We start from the raw sequence: 12,171 nt of genomic DNA on the forward strand, positions 1-12,171 counted from the left end.
CCGGGTTCAAGCAATTCTACTGCCTCAGCCTCCCGAGTAGCTGGGATTATAGGCATGCACCACCATGCCCAGCTAATTTTGTATTTTTAATAGAGATAGGGTTTCTCCATGTTGGTCAGGCTGGTCTCGAACTCCCGATCTTAGGTGATCTGCCCACCTCGGCCTCCCAAAGTCCTGAGATTACAGGTGTGAGCCACCATACCCAGCCTTACATGTGATATTTTAATACCTATATACAATGTGTAATGACCAAATCAAGATAATTGGAATATCCTTCACCTCAAACATTTATCTTTGTGTTAGTAACATTACAATTCTTCCCTTCTAGCTATTTTGATATATACACTAAATTATTATGAATTGTAATTTCCCTACTATGGTATTGAATACTAGAAGTTACTCCTCCTGTCTAACCCCTTAACCAACTTCTCATTTCTCCCATCCATTTCCTTCTCAGCCTCTTGTAACTGCTATTCTGTATCTCCATGAGATCCACTTTTTTTAGCTTCCACATATGATTGACAGCATGCAGTATTTGTCTTTCTGTGCCTGGTTTATGTAACGACTTCCAGTTCTATCCATGATGCAAATACCAGAATTTCATTTCTTTTTTTTCTCTTTTTTTTTTTTTGAGACGGAGTCTCGCTCTGTCGTGCAGGCTGGAGTGCAGTGGCCGGATCTCAGCTCATTGCAAGCTCCGCCTCCGGGGTTCACGCCATTCTCCTGCCTCAGCCTCCCGAGTGGCTGGGACTACAGGAGCCCGCCACCTCGCCCGGCTAGTTTTTTGTATTTTTTTAGTAGAGACGGGGTTTCACCGCGTTAGCCAGGATGGTCTCGATCTCCTGACCTGTGATCCGCCCGTCTCGACCTCCCAAAGTGCTGGGATTACAGGCTTGAGCCACTGCACCCGGCCAGAATTTCATTTCTTTTATGGCTGAATATACCTCTGTGTGTGTGTGTGTGTGTCTGTAATCACATTTTCTTTATTCATTCATCCATTGATGGAGCCCAGACCCAATTTGTGATCCGTTTATATTATCTCCATCTCCAAATTAAATATAATGCCAGCAGCACCAGCCCTTCTACTTAAGACAAGGGAGGCTACAGCCAAAGTGGCGACTGTGCATGGGAAGCAAACATTTTACTCCATTACAGGAAAGGGAAAGGATAGTACAGTGAAAAACTCTGACAGTCTAACATCTCAAAGTTTGCCCTTCTACTAAGCATTACTATACACGAGACTGAAATGAATTTATCGTGCTCAGAACTGTAAATGTCTAAATGCAAAGGAAAATAACTTACGAATATTATCTCATTTTCATCTCACAAATTCCTAGGAAAGGCTGGTGGTAGTATTATCTCCATTTTTTATATGAGGAAATATTAGAGTGGTGTTCCCTAGAGCACACGGCTAAGCTAGTTGCAGCCTTGGCAGTTAATATGTTTGATTCCTACTTAAGAGAAGAAATGGTTCTGACTTCTACTAGCTGCATAGTTCCAGCCTTCACAGGCTTGACATAGTTTTTTAAGGGTCCCAGATCCAAATTTGAACTCTCTGCCTGCTTCAGTATGTCTGCTTCTATTACAAGGACTGCTTCTCTTGAACAGTAACTCTTTTTTATATATGTGAATAGAAAAGCTTTTCCATACCCTAGTCTGTACCTGCCTTGCTTTTCCCAAAGAAAAACATTTTTCAAAAAAAGAAAGGAGGAGGTCGGGCACAGTGGCTCATGCCTGTAATCCCTGCACTTCGGGAGGCTGTGTCAGGCAGATCACTTGAGGTCAGGAGTTCGAGACCAGCCTGGACAACATGGTGAAACCCCATCTCTACTAAAAATACAAAAATTAGCCAGGCGTGGTGGTGGACACCTGCAATTCCAGCTACTTGGGTGGCTGAGGCAGGAGAATGGCTTGAACCCAGGAGGCGGAGGTTGCAGTGAGCCGAGATCGTGCCACTGCACTCCAACCTGGGCAAAAAGAATGAGACTCCGTCTCAAAAAAATAAAAATAGGGAGGGAGAGAGAGAGAGAAGAAAAGAAAAAAAGAAAAAGAAAAGAAAGAAAGGACCGATGGACGGACTTCAGGTCTAGAAGAACTACTGAAGAAATTCTTAAAATAATACCTGTATTTGGCCAGGCGCGGTGGCTCAGGCCTGTAATCCCAGCACTTTGGGAGGCCGAGGTGGGTGGATAACGTTAGGAAATCAAGGCCAGCCTGTCTAACATGGTGAAACCCCATCTCCACTAAAAATACAAAAAATTAGCCGGGCGTGGTGGCAGGCGCCTATAGTCCCAGCTACTCGGGAGGCTGAGGCAGGAGAAGGGTGTGAACCCGGGAGGCAGAACTTGTAGTGAGCCAAGATCGCGCCACTGCACTCCAGCCTGGGCTACAGAGCGAGACTGTCTCAAAAAAAAAAACCTGTATTTCCCTTTAGCTATCCTATCACGAGTGAGTGGCTTCTCTGTCATCACAGGTTTAACATACCTGTCAATTTTTTTGGAAGCTAATTCACCACCATCTCTGAAAGACAAACTCTTAGGCATATTAGCTTTACTAAAGACCTCTTATCTTTTTTTTTTTTGTTTTTTTTTGAGGTGGAGTCTTGCTCTGTTGCCCAGACTGGAGTACAGTGGCGCGATCTCGGCTCACTGCAAGCTGTCCCTCCCGGGTTCACGCCATTCTCCTGTCTCAGCCTCCCGAGTAGCTGGGACTACAGGCAACCGCCACCACGCCCGGCTAATTTTTTGTATTTTTAGTAGAGACAGGGTTTCACCATGTGAGCCAGGATGGTCTCGATCTCCTGACCTCATAATCCGCCCACCTCGGCCTCCCAAAGTGCTGGGATTACAGGCTTGAGCCACCGTGCCCGGCCGCTTTTTTTTTTTTTTTAAGTATATAATTTGAACATAAAATAGTGATCTCTTTACAACTGCTCTGACTCACAAAAAGCCGAATACATTATGATAATGAAAGGAAATCATGAAATGACAAAAATTGGCCGGACGCCGTGGCTCATGCCTGTAATCCCAGCACTTTGGGAGGCCAAGGCAGGTGGATGACCTGAGGTCAGGAATTCAAGACCAGCCTGGCCAACATGGTGAAACCCCATCTCTACTAAAAATACAAAAAATTAGCTGGGCGTGGTGATGCATGCCTGTAGTCCCAGCTATTTGAGAGGCTGAGGCAAGAGAATCACTTGATTCTGGGAGGTGGAGGTTGCAGTGAGCAGAGATGATGTCACTGCACTCACTCCAGCCTAGTCTACACAGCAGGACTCTGTCTCAAAAAAAAAAAAAAAAAAAAAGAGGAAATGGCAAAAATTAAGTAAATATCATAATTTAATCCTAATAGAAATAAGTTTCAATATGTTTTGTTTTACATTATCTCATCCACTGTTTTTGTTGTTGTTATTGAGGGCATTTCTCTGCCTGAGGAGCTATAATTGCTAAAAGTAAGTTTTTTGCAGTTTCATTTTACATGAATTTCTTTTGTTTCTTAGGATTTCCAATTTATTTAACATCCTCCAACACATTCTAAAGAAATTAAGTAGGTAAGTATTTTTTAGGCATTTTGCTTTGATATGTCTGATTTTCTTAGATGAAAATTCTTAGAAACTTTGAAAATGTGCTGTTAGGAATAGAGACTAAATAACCTAGAAATGCAAAAATTATTATGTCAAATGTAAAAATTTATATTGTAAAAATATAAGATAATATGATAGTATCTGGCTTTAATGAGCTTGCAATTACATTTTCCTGTAAGTCTATTATTGTGTTGTTTTTCTATTGCAGCTGTAACACATTGCCACTAACTTGGTGGCTTAAAACAAAACAAATTTATTCTCTTTTTAGTTCTGGAGGTCAGAAATCCAAAATCAGTTTCACCGGGTAAAAGTCAACAGGGCTGGTCCTTTCTGAAGACTGAGGAAAGAATCATTTCTTTACCTTTTTCAGTTTCTAGTGACCACCTGTATTCCTTGACTTGTGGCTCTTTCCTCCATCATCAGGGCATGTCACTTGGATCTCTGTGTCCACATCACATTGCCTTCTCCCCTTTTGTGGTAATATCTTCCTCTGCCTCCCTTTTATAAGGTTCCTAGTGATTACTTTGGGCCTTCTCACATAATTTGGGATAATCCCCTCATCTCAAAATCCTTAATCACACCTGCAAAACCATTAAATGTAATACAGTCACAGGTTCTGGTGATTAGCATATGGATATCATGGTGGGGGACCATTATTCAGCCCACCATGGCTATATTATTTTCACTTTCAAGACTAAAAAAAGATCATAGAGGCCGAGCACAGTGGCTCACACCTGTAATCCCAGCACTTTGGGAGGCTGAGGCAGGTGGATCACGAGGTCAGAAGATCGAGACTATCCTGGCCAACATGGTGAAACCCCGTCTCTACTAAAAATACAAAAAAAATTAGCTGGGTGTTGTGGTGTGCACCTGTAATCCCAGCTACTCAGGAGGCTGAGGCAGGAGAATCACTTGAACCCGGGAGGCAGGATTGCAGAGCTGAGATGTGCCACTGCACTCCAGCCTGGGCGACAGAGTGAGACTCCCTCTCAAAAAAAAAAAAAGAAAGAAAGAAAGAAAGAACATAGAGCTAAATGAACAGTCATTTAGATCCATGGCAAGTCTTAGAATATGGATTTTTCCCCGGTGATACATCAAACTATTTTGTTATATGAATGTTTGCATTCCTTCTCTTATGCCCTTACCAAAGGTTAAACTTGAAAACAACTTGAGGCTGGGCGCGGTGGCTCAAGCCTGTAATCCCAGCACTTTGGGAGGCCGAGACGGGTGGATCACGAGGTCAGGAGATCAAGACCATCCTGGCGAACACGGTGAAACCCCGTCTCTACTAAAAAATACAAAAAACTAGCCGGGCGAGATGGCGGGCGCCTGTAGTCCCAGCTACTCGGGAGGCTGAGGCAGGAGAATGGCGTGAACCCGGGAGGTGGAGCTTGCAGTGAGCGGAGCTCCGGCCACTGCAACCCCAGCCGGGGGGGAAGGGGAGGGCTCCTCCCTCAAAAAAAAAAAAAAAAAAAAAGAAAACAACTTGAATCTGAACTTACAGTCAAAATCTCAAAGTTCTAGTTCTGAAGAATTCTGTTATCCAACCTGATGTCAGTTTACTTATTTGTAAAATGATGGTGTCAAGTGCAATAACTTCCTAGGTACTTCTCAGTTCTGATATTCTGTGATTATGTGACAGGATTTTTGTTTTATATATTCTGTTCTTCATGTTACATATAAAGCTTTTGCATGAAATTTGCCAGATGTTTTTTGAAATTTTATTATCAATATTTTATTTAGTTTGTGTATTAGCTTTATATTGTGGCTATAACAAATTACCACAAAATTAATGTTATAAAACAACACAAATTTATTATTTTGCAGTTCTCAAGTCAGAGGTCTAACAGGGTTCACTGAGTCAAAATCAGGGCATTGGCAAAGCTACATTCCTTTCTGTAGGCTCTGGGAAGGATCTATTCCTTGCCTTTTGTAGCTTCTAGAGGCCATCTGCATCCCTTGGCTTGTAGCTCCCTTCCTCCATCTTCAAAGTTACAAAGCCAAGTTAAGTCACATCTCCCTCTGAGTCTCTTCTGCCTTCTTCTTCCATATTTAAGGGCTATTGTGATTAGTAAAATTTGACCATTTTAAAGTCAGTTGATTAGCAACCTTAATTCCATGTGCTACCTTAATTCCCTTTGGCCATGTAACATATTCGTAGGTTCCAGGTTTGGAACGTAAACATTTTTAGGAGGCCATTATTCCACCTACCATAGTTTATATTCATCCATATACATTAGACATGTACGGCACTTGTAAGATACTCCTTCTTAGAGTATCTCTCATTCTCCATGAATTAAATATTAATACATTCTTCTGTAAACGAAAGCTTTCTTCATTTTTAGTGGAGGTAGTTAAGATACATGATTTTCATTGATTGAAGCTCAATCTTTGAAATGTTATTTATTCCTATCAAATAATTATTCATTTCTTTATATGGAAATATGAAAGTTATTGGGAAAAAATTTCCAGAGGATAAGAGCAATTGTCAACACCTATTTTCAGTTTAAAAATTGATGAAAATGTAACTTAATAGGTTTATAGGCAAATCTTTATAGCTAAAGTATGATAAATCTTTCTTTTTTAATAAAATATTGTGGTAAAGAACGGATGTTCTCCTTAACATCTTTGATCCAGAGGACTGTGTAATCCCAAGAAAGCACAATGTATTTATTCATATCCCTTTAGTTCTTTATGATGTACACTGAATTATTTAAAGCTTTCTAAGGAGAAAGGAAAAATGTGGTTTTGATGTTCAGCATAGCTGGTTATTGCTACAGTAGAGGATCGTGATTAAGGGTGTGGCCTGTGGAGTTCAAATGCCTGGGTTTATATCTAAGCCTACACTCAGAACTTTGGGCAAATTGCTTAGCATCTCTAATTTGTTTATTTATCACCCTAAATATGCCTTGAAGGTTTATTGTGGAAGATCTAATGAGAAAATAGATGTGAAGCTATAATACAGTAGTTGGCTCATAATAAACATTTAATACCTGCTAGCTGCTGTTGTCTCTGTTATCCTCATAGCACCTCATGTTGTATCGTGATTGTTCCATTGACTGTTTCTTCCACTTTATTTTAAACTACTCAATGTAGCAAACATGTCACCTTCACTTTTGTATCTAGTCATCTGTCTATTATTAGGTACAAAATAGTTGCAGTGTTAAATGAATGAAAATGCTGTAGGAATGCTTTTCAGTGTAGATACCTATAAATGTCTAATCTGTGGATTAGAGAATTAGGCACACTCTTTGTTTCCCATTAAATGAAAACTTACAAATTGCTATAAAAGCAAAAAGAAAATGATCAACTATTCTGAACTTTGGAGTAAGAATTAAAATTAGTTGCTTAAAAAGCATAAAAATAGTTTTAAAGATTTCTTAAATCTTATCATAAGTTTTAGAGGTGGTGTGATCTTCTCATAATTTTCAGTTTTACTAATAGATTATGATTAAGAAAGTGCTGTTGAAATTGACACAGTAGCCAGTGGGTTGAGTTTCATTGTGTGGATTTAGCTTGCAGGAGGGTTCCTACTTGTTATCTCATGCAGCAGAAGATTCTTCACTCCTGATCTATAAGGCCTCTGATGGAAAAGTTACTAGGACAGCATACAATTTGTATAAAACACATTGCGGCCTTCCTGGTGTACCTTCCAGTCTCTCAGTTCCCTGGGTCCCATTAGATCCCAGCCTGTTATTACCATATCATATCCATCATGGAAGAATACCTTGTACTTTTCCACCTAAATCACTGGATACCACAACACAACAAAAGGTAAGATCTTTTTTGAAGTTAAAGGTTCATTAGGTTGTTTATTATTCGTCTATTTCACAGACTTTACCATATTTCAACCTGATGTTCTCATTGTCATATTAATCACAGCACCATTCTAAAAACTATATCCACAGGAAGGATAAAGTTGTATGCCGTAGTGAGTCCAGTCTACATGGTAGTGGAACTTTCTATTTTTGCAAGATTTATAAGTCAACTAAAGAAAACTCTCAGCCGGGCGCAGTGGCTCAAGCCTGTAATCCCAGCACTTTGGGAGGCCGAGACGGGCGGATCACGAGGTCAGGAGATCGAGACCATCCTGTCTAACACGGTGAAACCCCGTCTCTACTAAAAAAATACAAAAAACTAGCTGGGCGAGGTGGCTGGCGCCTATAGTCCCAGCTACTCGGGAGGCTGAGGCAGGAGAATGGCATGAACCCGGGAGGCGGAGCTTGCAGTGAACTGAGATCCAGCCACTGCACTCCAGCTCGGGGGACAGAGTGAGACTCCATCTCAAAAAAAAAATAAAAAAGAAAACTCTCTTAGCTTACACAGTGGGTGTGTGGGTAAGGCATCCAAGTAGTTAAATCCTTATATTCCTATGAAAAGCAAAATTGTGGGGGTTTTTTTAAATTTTTATTTATATATACTGAGTTTCATTTCATTAAGTATTTTAGGCAATTTGCAGAAGAGTACATGTAATAAATTATGATGTAATTAAACTTTTTATTTTATTTTATTTTATTTTTGAGACGGAGTCTCACTTCCAGGCTGGAGTGCAGTGGCTCGATCTCAGCTCACTGCAAGCTCTGCCTCCCAGGTTCATGCCCTTCTCCTGCCTCAGCCTCCCAAGTAGCTGGGACTACAGGCGCCCGCCACCATGCCTAGCTAATTTTCTTATTTTTAGTAGAGACGGGGTTTCACCGTGTTAGCCAGAATAGTCTCGATCTCCTGACCTTGTGATCCGCCTGCCTCAGCCACCCAAAGTGCCGGGATTACAGGTGTGAGCCACCACGCCTGGCCAACATTGTTAATTAGGATGAGGAAAAGAAGTATTAGTAGTTTGTGAACAGAGTGTCTAATTAAAAATACAACTAAAGTATTAAGGACTAAATTGTGTTTTGATAAGTATTATGTAACTCCGTATTTACTGAATTACAATTAATATTACTCTCTTTATAGAATCCTTGCCAGAAGTAACAGTTGAATGACATTATCTGAAACTTATAAACCCATAGCTAGAGATATTCTCTGCTATGTCACTCATTCTGTATATTGTGTAGGAAATTCCAGTTCGAGTTTAGTTGTTAGAAAAGTTTTGCACTCGGCTGGGTGCGGTGGCTCACGCCTATAATCCCAGCACTTTGGGAGGCCAAGGTGGGTAGATCATTTGAGGTCAGCAGTTTGAGACCAGGCTGGCCAACATGGTGAAACCCCATCTCTACCAAAAATTAGCCGGGCGTCATGGTGCACACCTGTAATCAATTCCAGCTACTGGAGAGGCTAAGGCAGGAGAATTGCTTGAACCCGGGAGGCAGAGGTTGCAGTGAGCCAAGATCACTATACTGCACTCCAGCCTGGACGACACAGTGAGACTCTGTCTCAAAAAAGAAAAAAAAGAAAAGGAAAGAAAAAAGTTTTGCTCTCTACAAATGATTCTGAATGTGTTCAGGAGACAAAATCCAGTATATTTTCCTTACTTACTGCCAAAAGTGTTTGAGTCAGAATTATTGTCTGAATGTTATCTTCTCATTATGGTTGCCCCAGAGCGTCTATCACTTGTGTATTCTTCTTTTTCACTGTCTATATTTTACTGAATTAATCGGTAAATGTCCTCAAATCCTTATGAGAAACAGCTGGAATGCAAATAGTGAGGATTTTTAAATAATTTAAAGTAAATAGGGTTGTTTGTTTATGTCTTTCAGTTCTCCACCCTAAGTTACTGTTTGGGAGTATCCTTTTAGAAATGAGAACTCCTTGTACATTCCTACTTAGCTTTGGCCAAGAAAGTACAAATGTTAAGTTGGGACAAGTGAAAGAATGGAGAAAGTTACTTGTTAGCATTTTAAGCTATTTTATCTTCAGTTTTGGTTGTCTGTTTCCAGTTTATTGGAAGTAGTCACTTTTATAACCTAAGGAAACGTTTTCTTAAGTAACTTAAAAATAATTGAAGAACTGTTTTTGAAGGATCTGTTTTTCTAGGAGAGTGATTTCCTTTTAATTTAGAAACACTGATTATAGTCTCTCACCTATAACCTGTAATTCTGTGTGGGGGTGGCTTATTCCTTTTTAGTGAAAATGAACAGTTTAATACCTTGGAATTGAACAACTTTAAGTGAAAGGAAAAATGTATTATGTGTGTGCAAGGTATTTCTAAAAAAATGAGTAATATACTGTCCTTATTGATATAGACTGACACTAAAATAGTGTTGAATGCTTTATACTTCGGAAATACTTTAATGATTTGATTCTTTTTTAAATGTGGTCTAAAATGTGCTTTAGTACAGTAAGAACACAATTTATAGTCGTGTATCAGTTAACGACAGGGATAAATTCTGAGAAATGCAGCACTAGGCAATTTTGTCTTTGTGTAAATATCATAAGCTTACTTACACAAACCTAGAGGGTGTAGCCTACTACACACCTAGGCCATATGGTATAGCCTATTGCTCTTAGGTAGTCTACAGACCTGTACACCATGTTGCTGTACTGAACACTGTATGCAGTTGTAATACACTGGTATTTGCATGTCTAAACATAGACAAGGTAATACATTGCACTGTTATATTCTAACAGCTGCGACATCACTAGATGATAGAAATTTTTCAGCTCCATTATAATCTTTTGGGACCACTGTTATACATGCAATTCATTTTGACCAAAATGTGACTGTATTTGGAAAAGGAGAAATTCCATATGTTCACAATTTGGCTACATAATAACAATCCAATTACATGTGTATCACGGAGTGTGCTTTATGCATTCAGTCCAAGAACAAATACTTAACGAGATTATCCAGGCCCAGGTTGTTGCAGAGCCCAGCATTAGGTACAGTGGACAATTAGATAACTAATACTTGGTTTGATATATTTTTGAAAGCCAGTGGAAAGTTTTTGGTGATCTACTCACCTCCCCACAATCCAGCCCTATATTTGAGAGGAATTACCCCATCTTCCTCCCTACCTCCTAGCCAGGCCATTGGAATGGGCCTTCTAGTCCCAACCAATCTAAGCACAAATATGGATTCTGGTTTTGGCAGCAATGGTGAGATCACAGCTTTCAGGAAACCAGGGAAGTAAGACCTATATGAAATAGAAATCATCTGCCCATTTTCATGGTGTAAAAATGTATTCAAACATTTTTGCCTCTACTGTGATCACATAGTCACAAGTCCACTTGAACTCAGATCTCATCCTTGGATAGTACCTTTGGTACTAACCCTGAGAGATGCCAGTAGAGCCTGCTTCTGCCTCCTACTGCATCAAGCAGACATTCTATTTAAGGGTCCCATTTGCTGCCTGGGCTACTTTTGACTTCTGCTTCCAGTCTTCTTGCAACAGCTTCACACTTAGTCTTTTTCTCTTTCTACAGCTTCTGTAATAAACATTCATTTTACACATTCAAACACACACAGTCTTGCAGTGGAAGTTTTCAAAATGCTTGCTTTTCTCAAAGATTTTAACACATAGAATTAGCGTGGTCAGTATACCTTTATAGGAAATACCAGCTGAGTGAGGAGTGGTATAGATTATCCAAAAGTCACCGCACTTTTCTAATCAGTATATTACAAAAGTTCATCAGATTCACACAGACAAATCTTTAGTCAGTTTGTCTTTTCTGGTCACGTAAATGTAAACCAAAAAAAATGCTTTTTAAAGGAACAATAGATATTAAATAAGGGAAGCCAGAGTCTGAGCCATTCTCAGTGAGCCTGTAACCCCTTGGAGCAAATGCCAGTAGTATTTCTGTTGGGCTAGCATTATAAAGAGAGAGTGCTTGGAGTTACACTATCACCCATCAGTCCCAGGCCTGAAATTCACTGGACAGGATATGAAGAAATAGAAGAGAACAAGGTGACTAGGGAAAATAAAGGCAGATATGGGCAGGCTCTGTGGAAATAGTTTCAGGCTGTACAGCTTTGGTCCTTCTCTGTGAGATTAGCCTTCTCCATTACTCTTTTTATAGATCACATCTTTAACATGACTACATAGCAAGGGATTGTGTCTTAAGAATAGACCACCTTGGCTGGGCGCGGTGGCTCATGCCCATAATCCCAGCACTTTGGGAGGCCGAGGCGGGCGGATCACTTGAGGTCAGGAATTCCAGACCAGCCTAAACATGGTGAAACCCCATCTCTACTAAGAATACAAAAGTTAGCCAGGCGTGGTGACACACACCTGTAATCCCAGCCGCTCGGGAGCCTGAGTCAGGAGAATCACTTGAACCCAGGTGGTGGAGGTTGTAGTGAGCAGAGATTGTGCCAACTGCCCTCCAGCCTGGGCGACAGAGTGAGACTCTGTATCAAAAGAAAAAAAAAATAGACCCACCTCTCTTCGTTTGACTGTGTGAGCTAGAAAGTGAGGGTAAGGAAGGGTAGACTTGAAGGTAGAACCACAGCAAAGTTTCTTCCCCTACTCTAACCCCCTCTTCCCGTTTGCCCATCCTCTATATTCCCCCTTCCAGTTTTTTCTTCCCCTTTTCTTATTTCTTTCTTGCTCTCCTCTTTCAGCCCTTCACTATTTCCCTTTTACTTGGGTTCTTGTCTTTTTCTCTTCCTTATACTTTAATTCCTTTTTTTTTTTTACTTCCCTCTTTCT

General features: G+C 40.3%; 1 protein-coding gene across 11 annotated transcripts in view; it reads left to right on the plus strand.

Annotated features, from left to right (window-relative positions):
• Positions 1-12,171, plus strand: part of LOC116275963 (little elongation complex subunit 2-like) — a 60,222-nt gene that overhangs the window by 43,109 nt on the left and 4,942 nt on the right. For 7 of the 11 annotated variants that reach the window (XM_031669245.1, XM_031669244.1, XM_031669241.1 and 4 more), the window contains 2 exons: positions 3,500-3,550; positions 7,099-7,357. The exons of 1 other annotated variant lie outside the window; for it this stretch is intronic. In XM_031669245.1, coding sequence (XP_031525105.1) covers positions 3,500-3,550; positions 7,099-7,357 — 310 coding nt within the window. Of the gene's footprint in view, positions 1-3,499; positions 3,551-7,098; positions 7,358-7,491; positions 7,611-12,171 lie in introns of those variants that run through there. 3 more of the 11 variants (XM_031669247.1, XM_031669249.1, XM_031669243.1) reach the window with 2 other exon arrangements.

The sequence above is a fragment of the Papio anubis genome, chromosome 7 (genome assembly GCF_008728515.1).
Source record: "Papio anubis isolate 15944 chromosome 7, Panubis1.0, whole genome shotgun sequence".
NCBI lineage: Eukaryota > Metazoa > Chordata > Mammalia > Primates > Cercopithecidae > Papio > Papio anubis.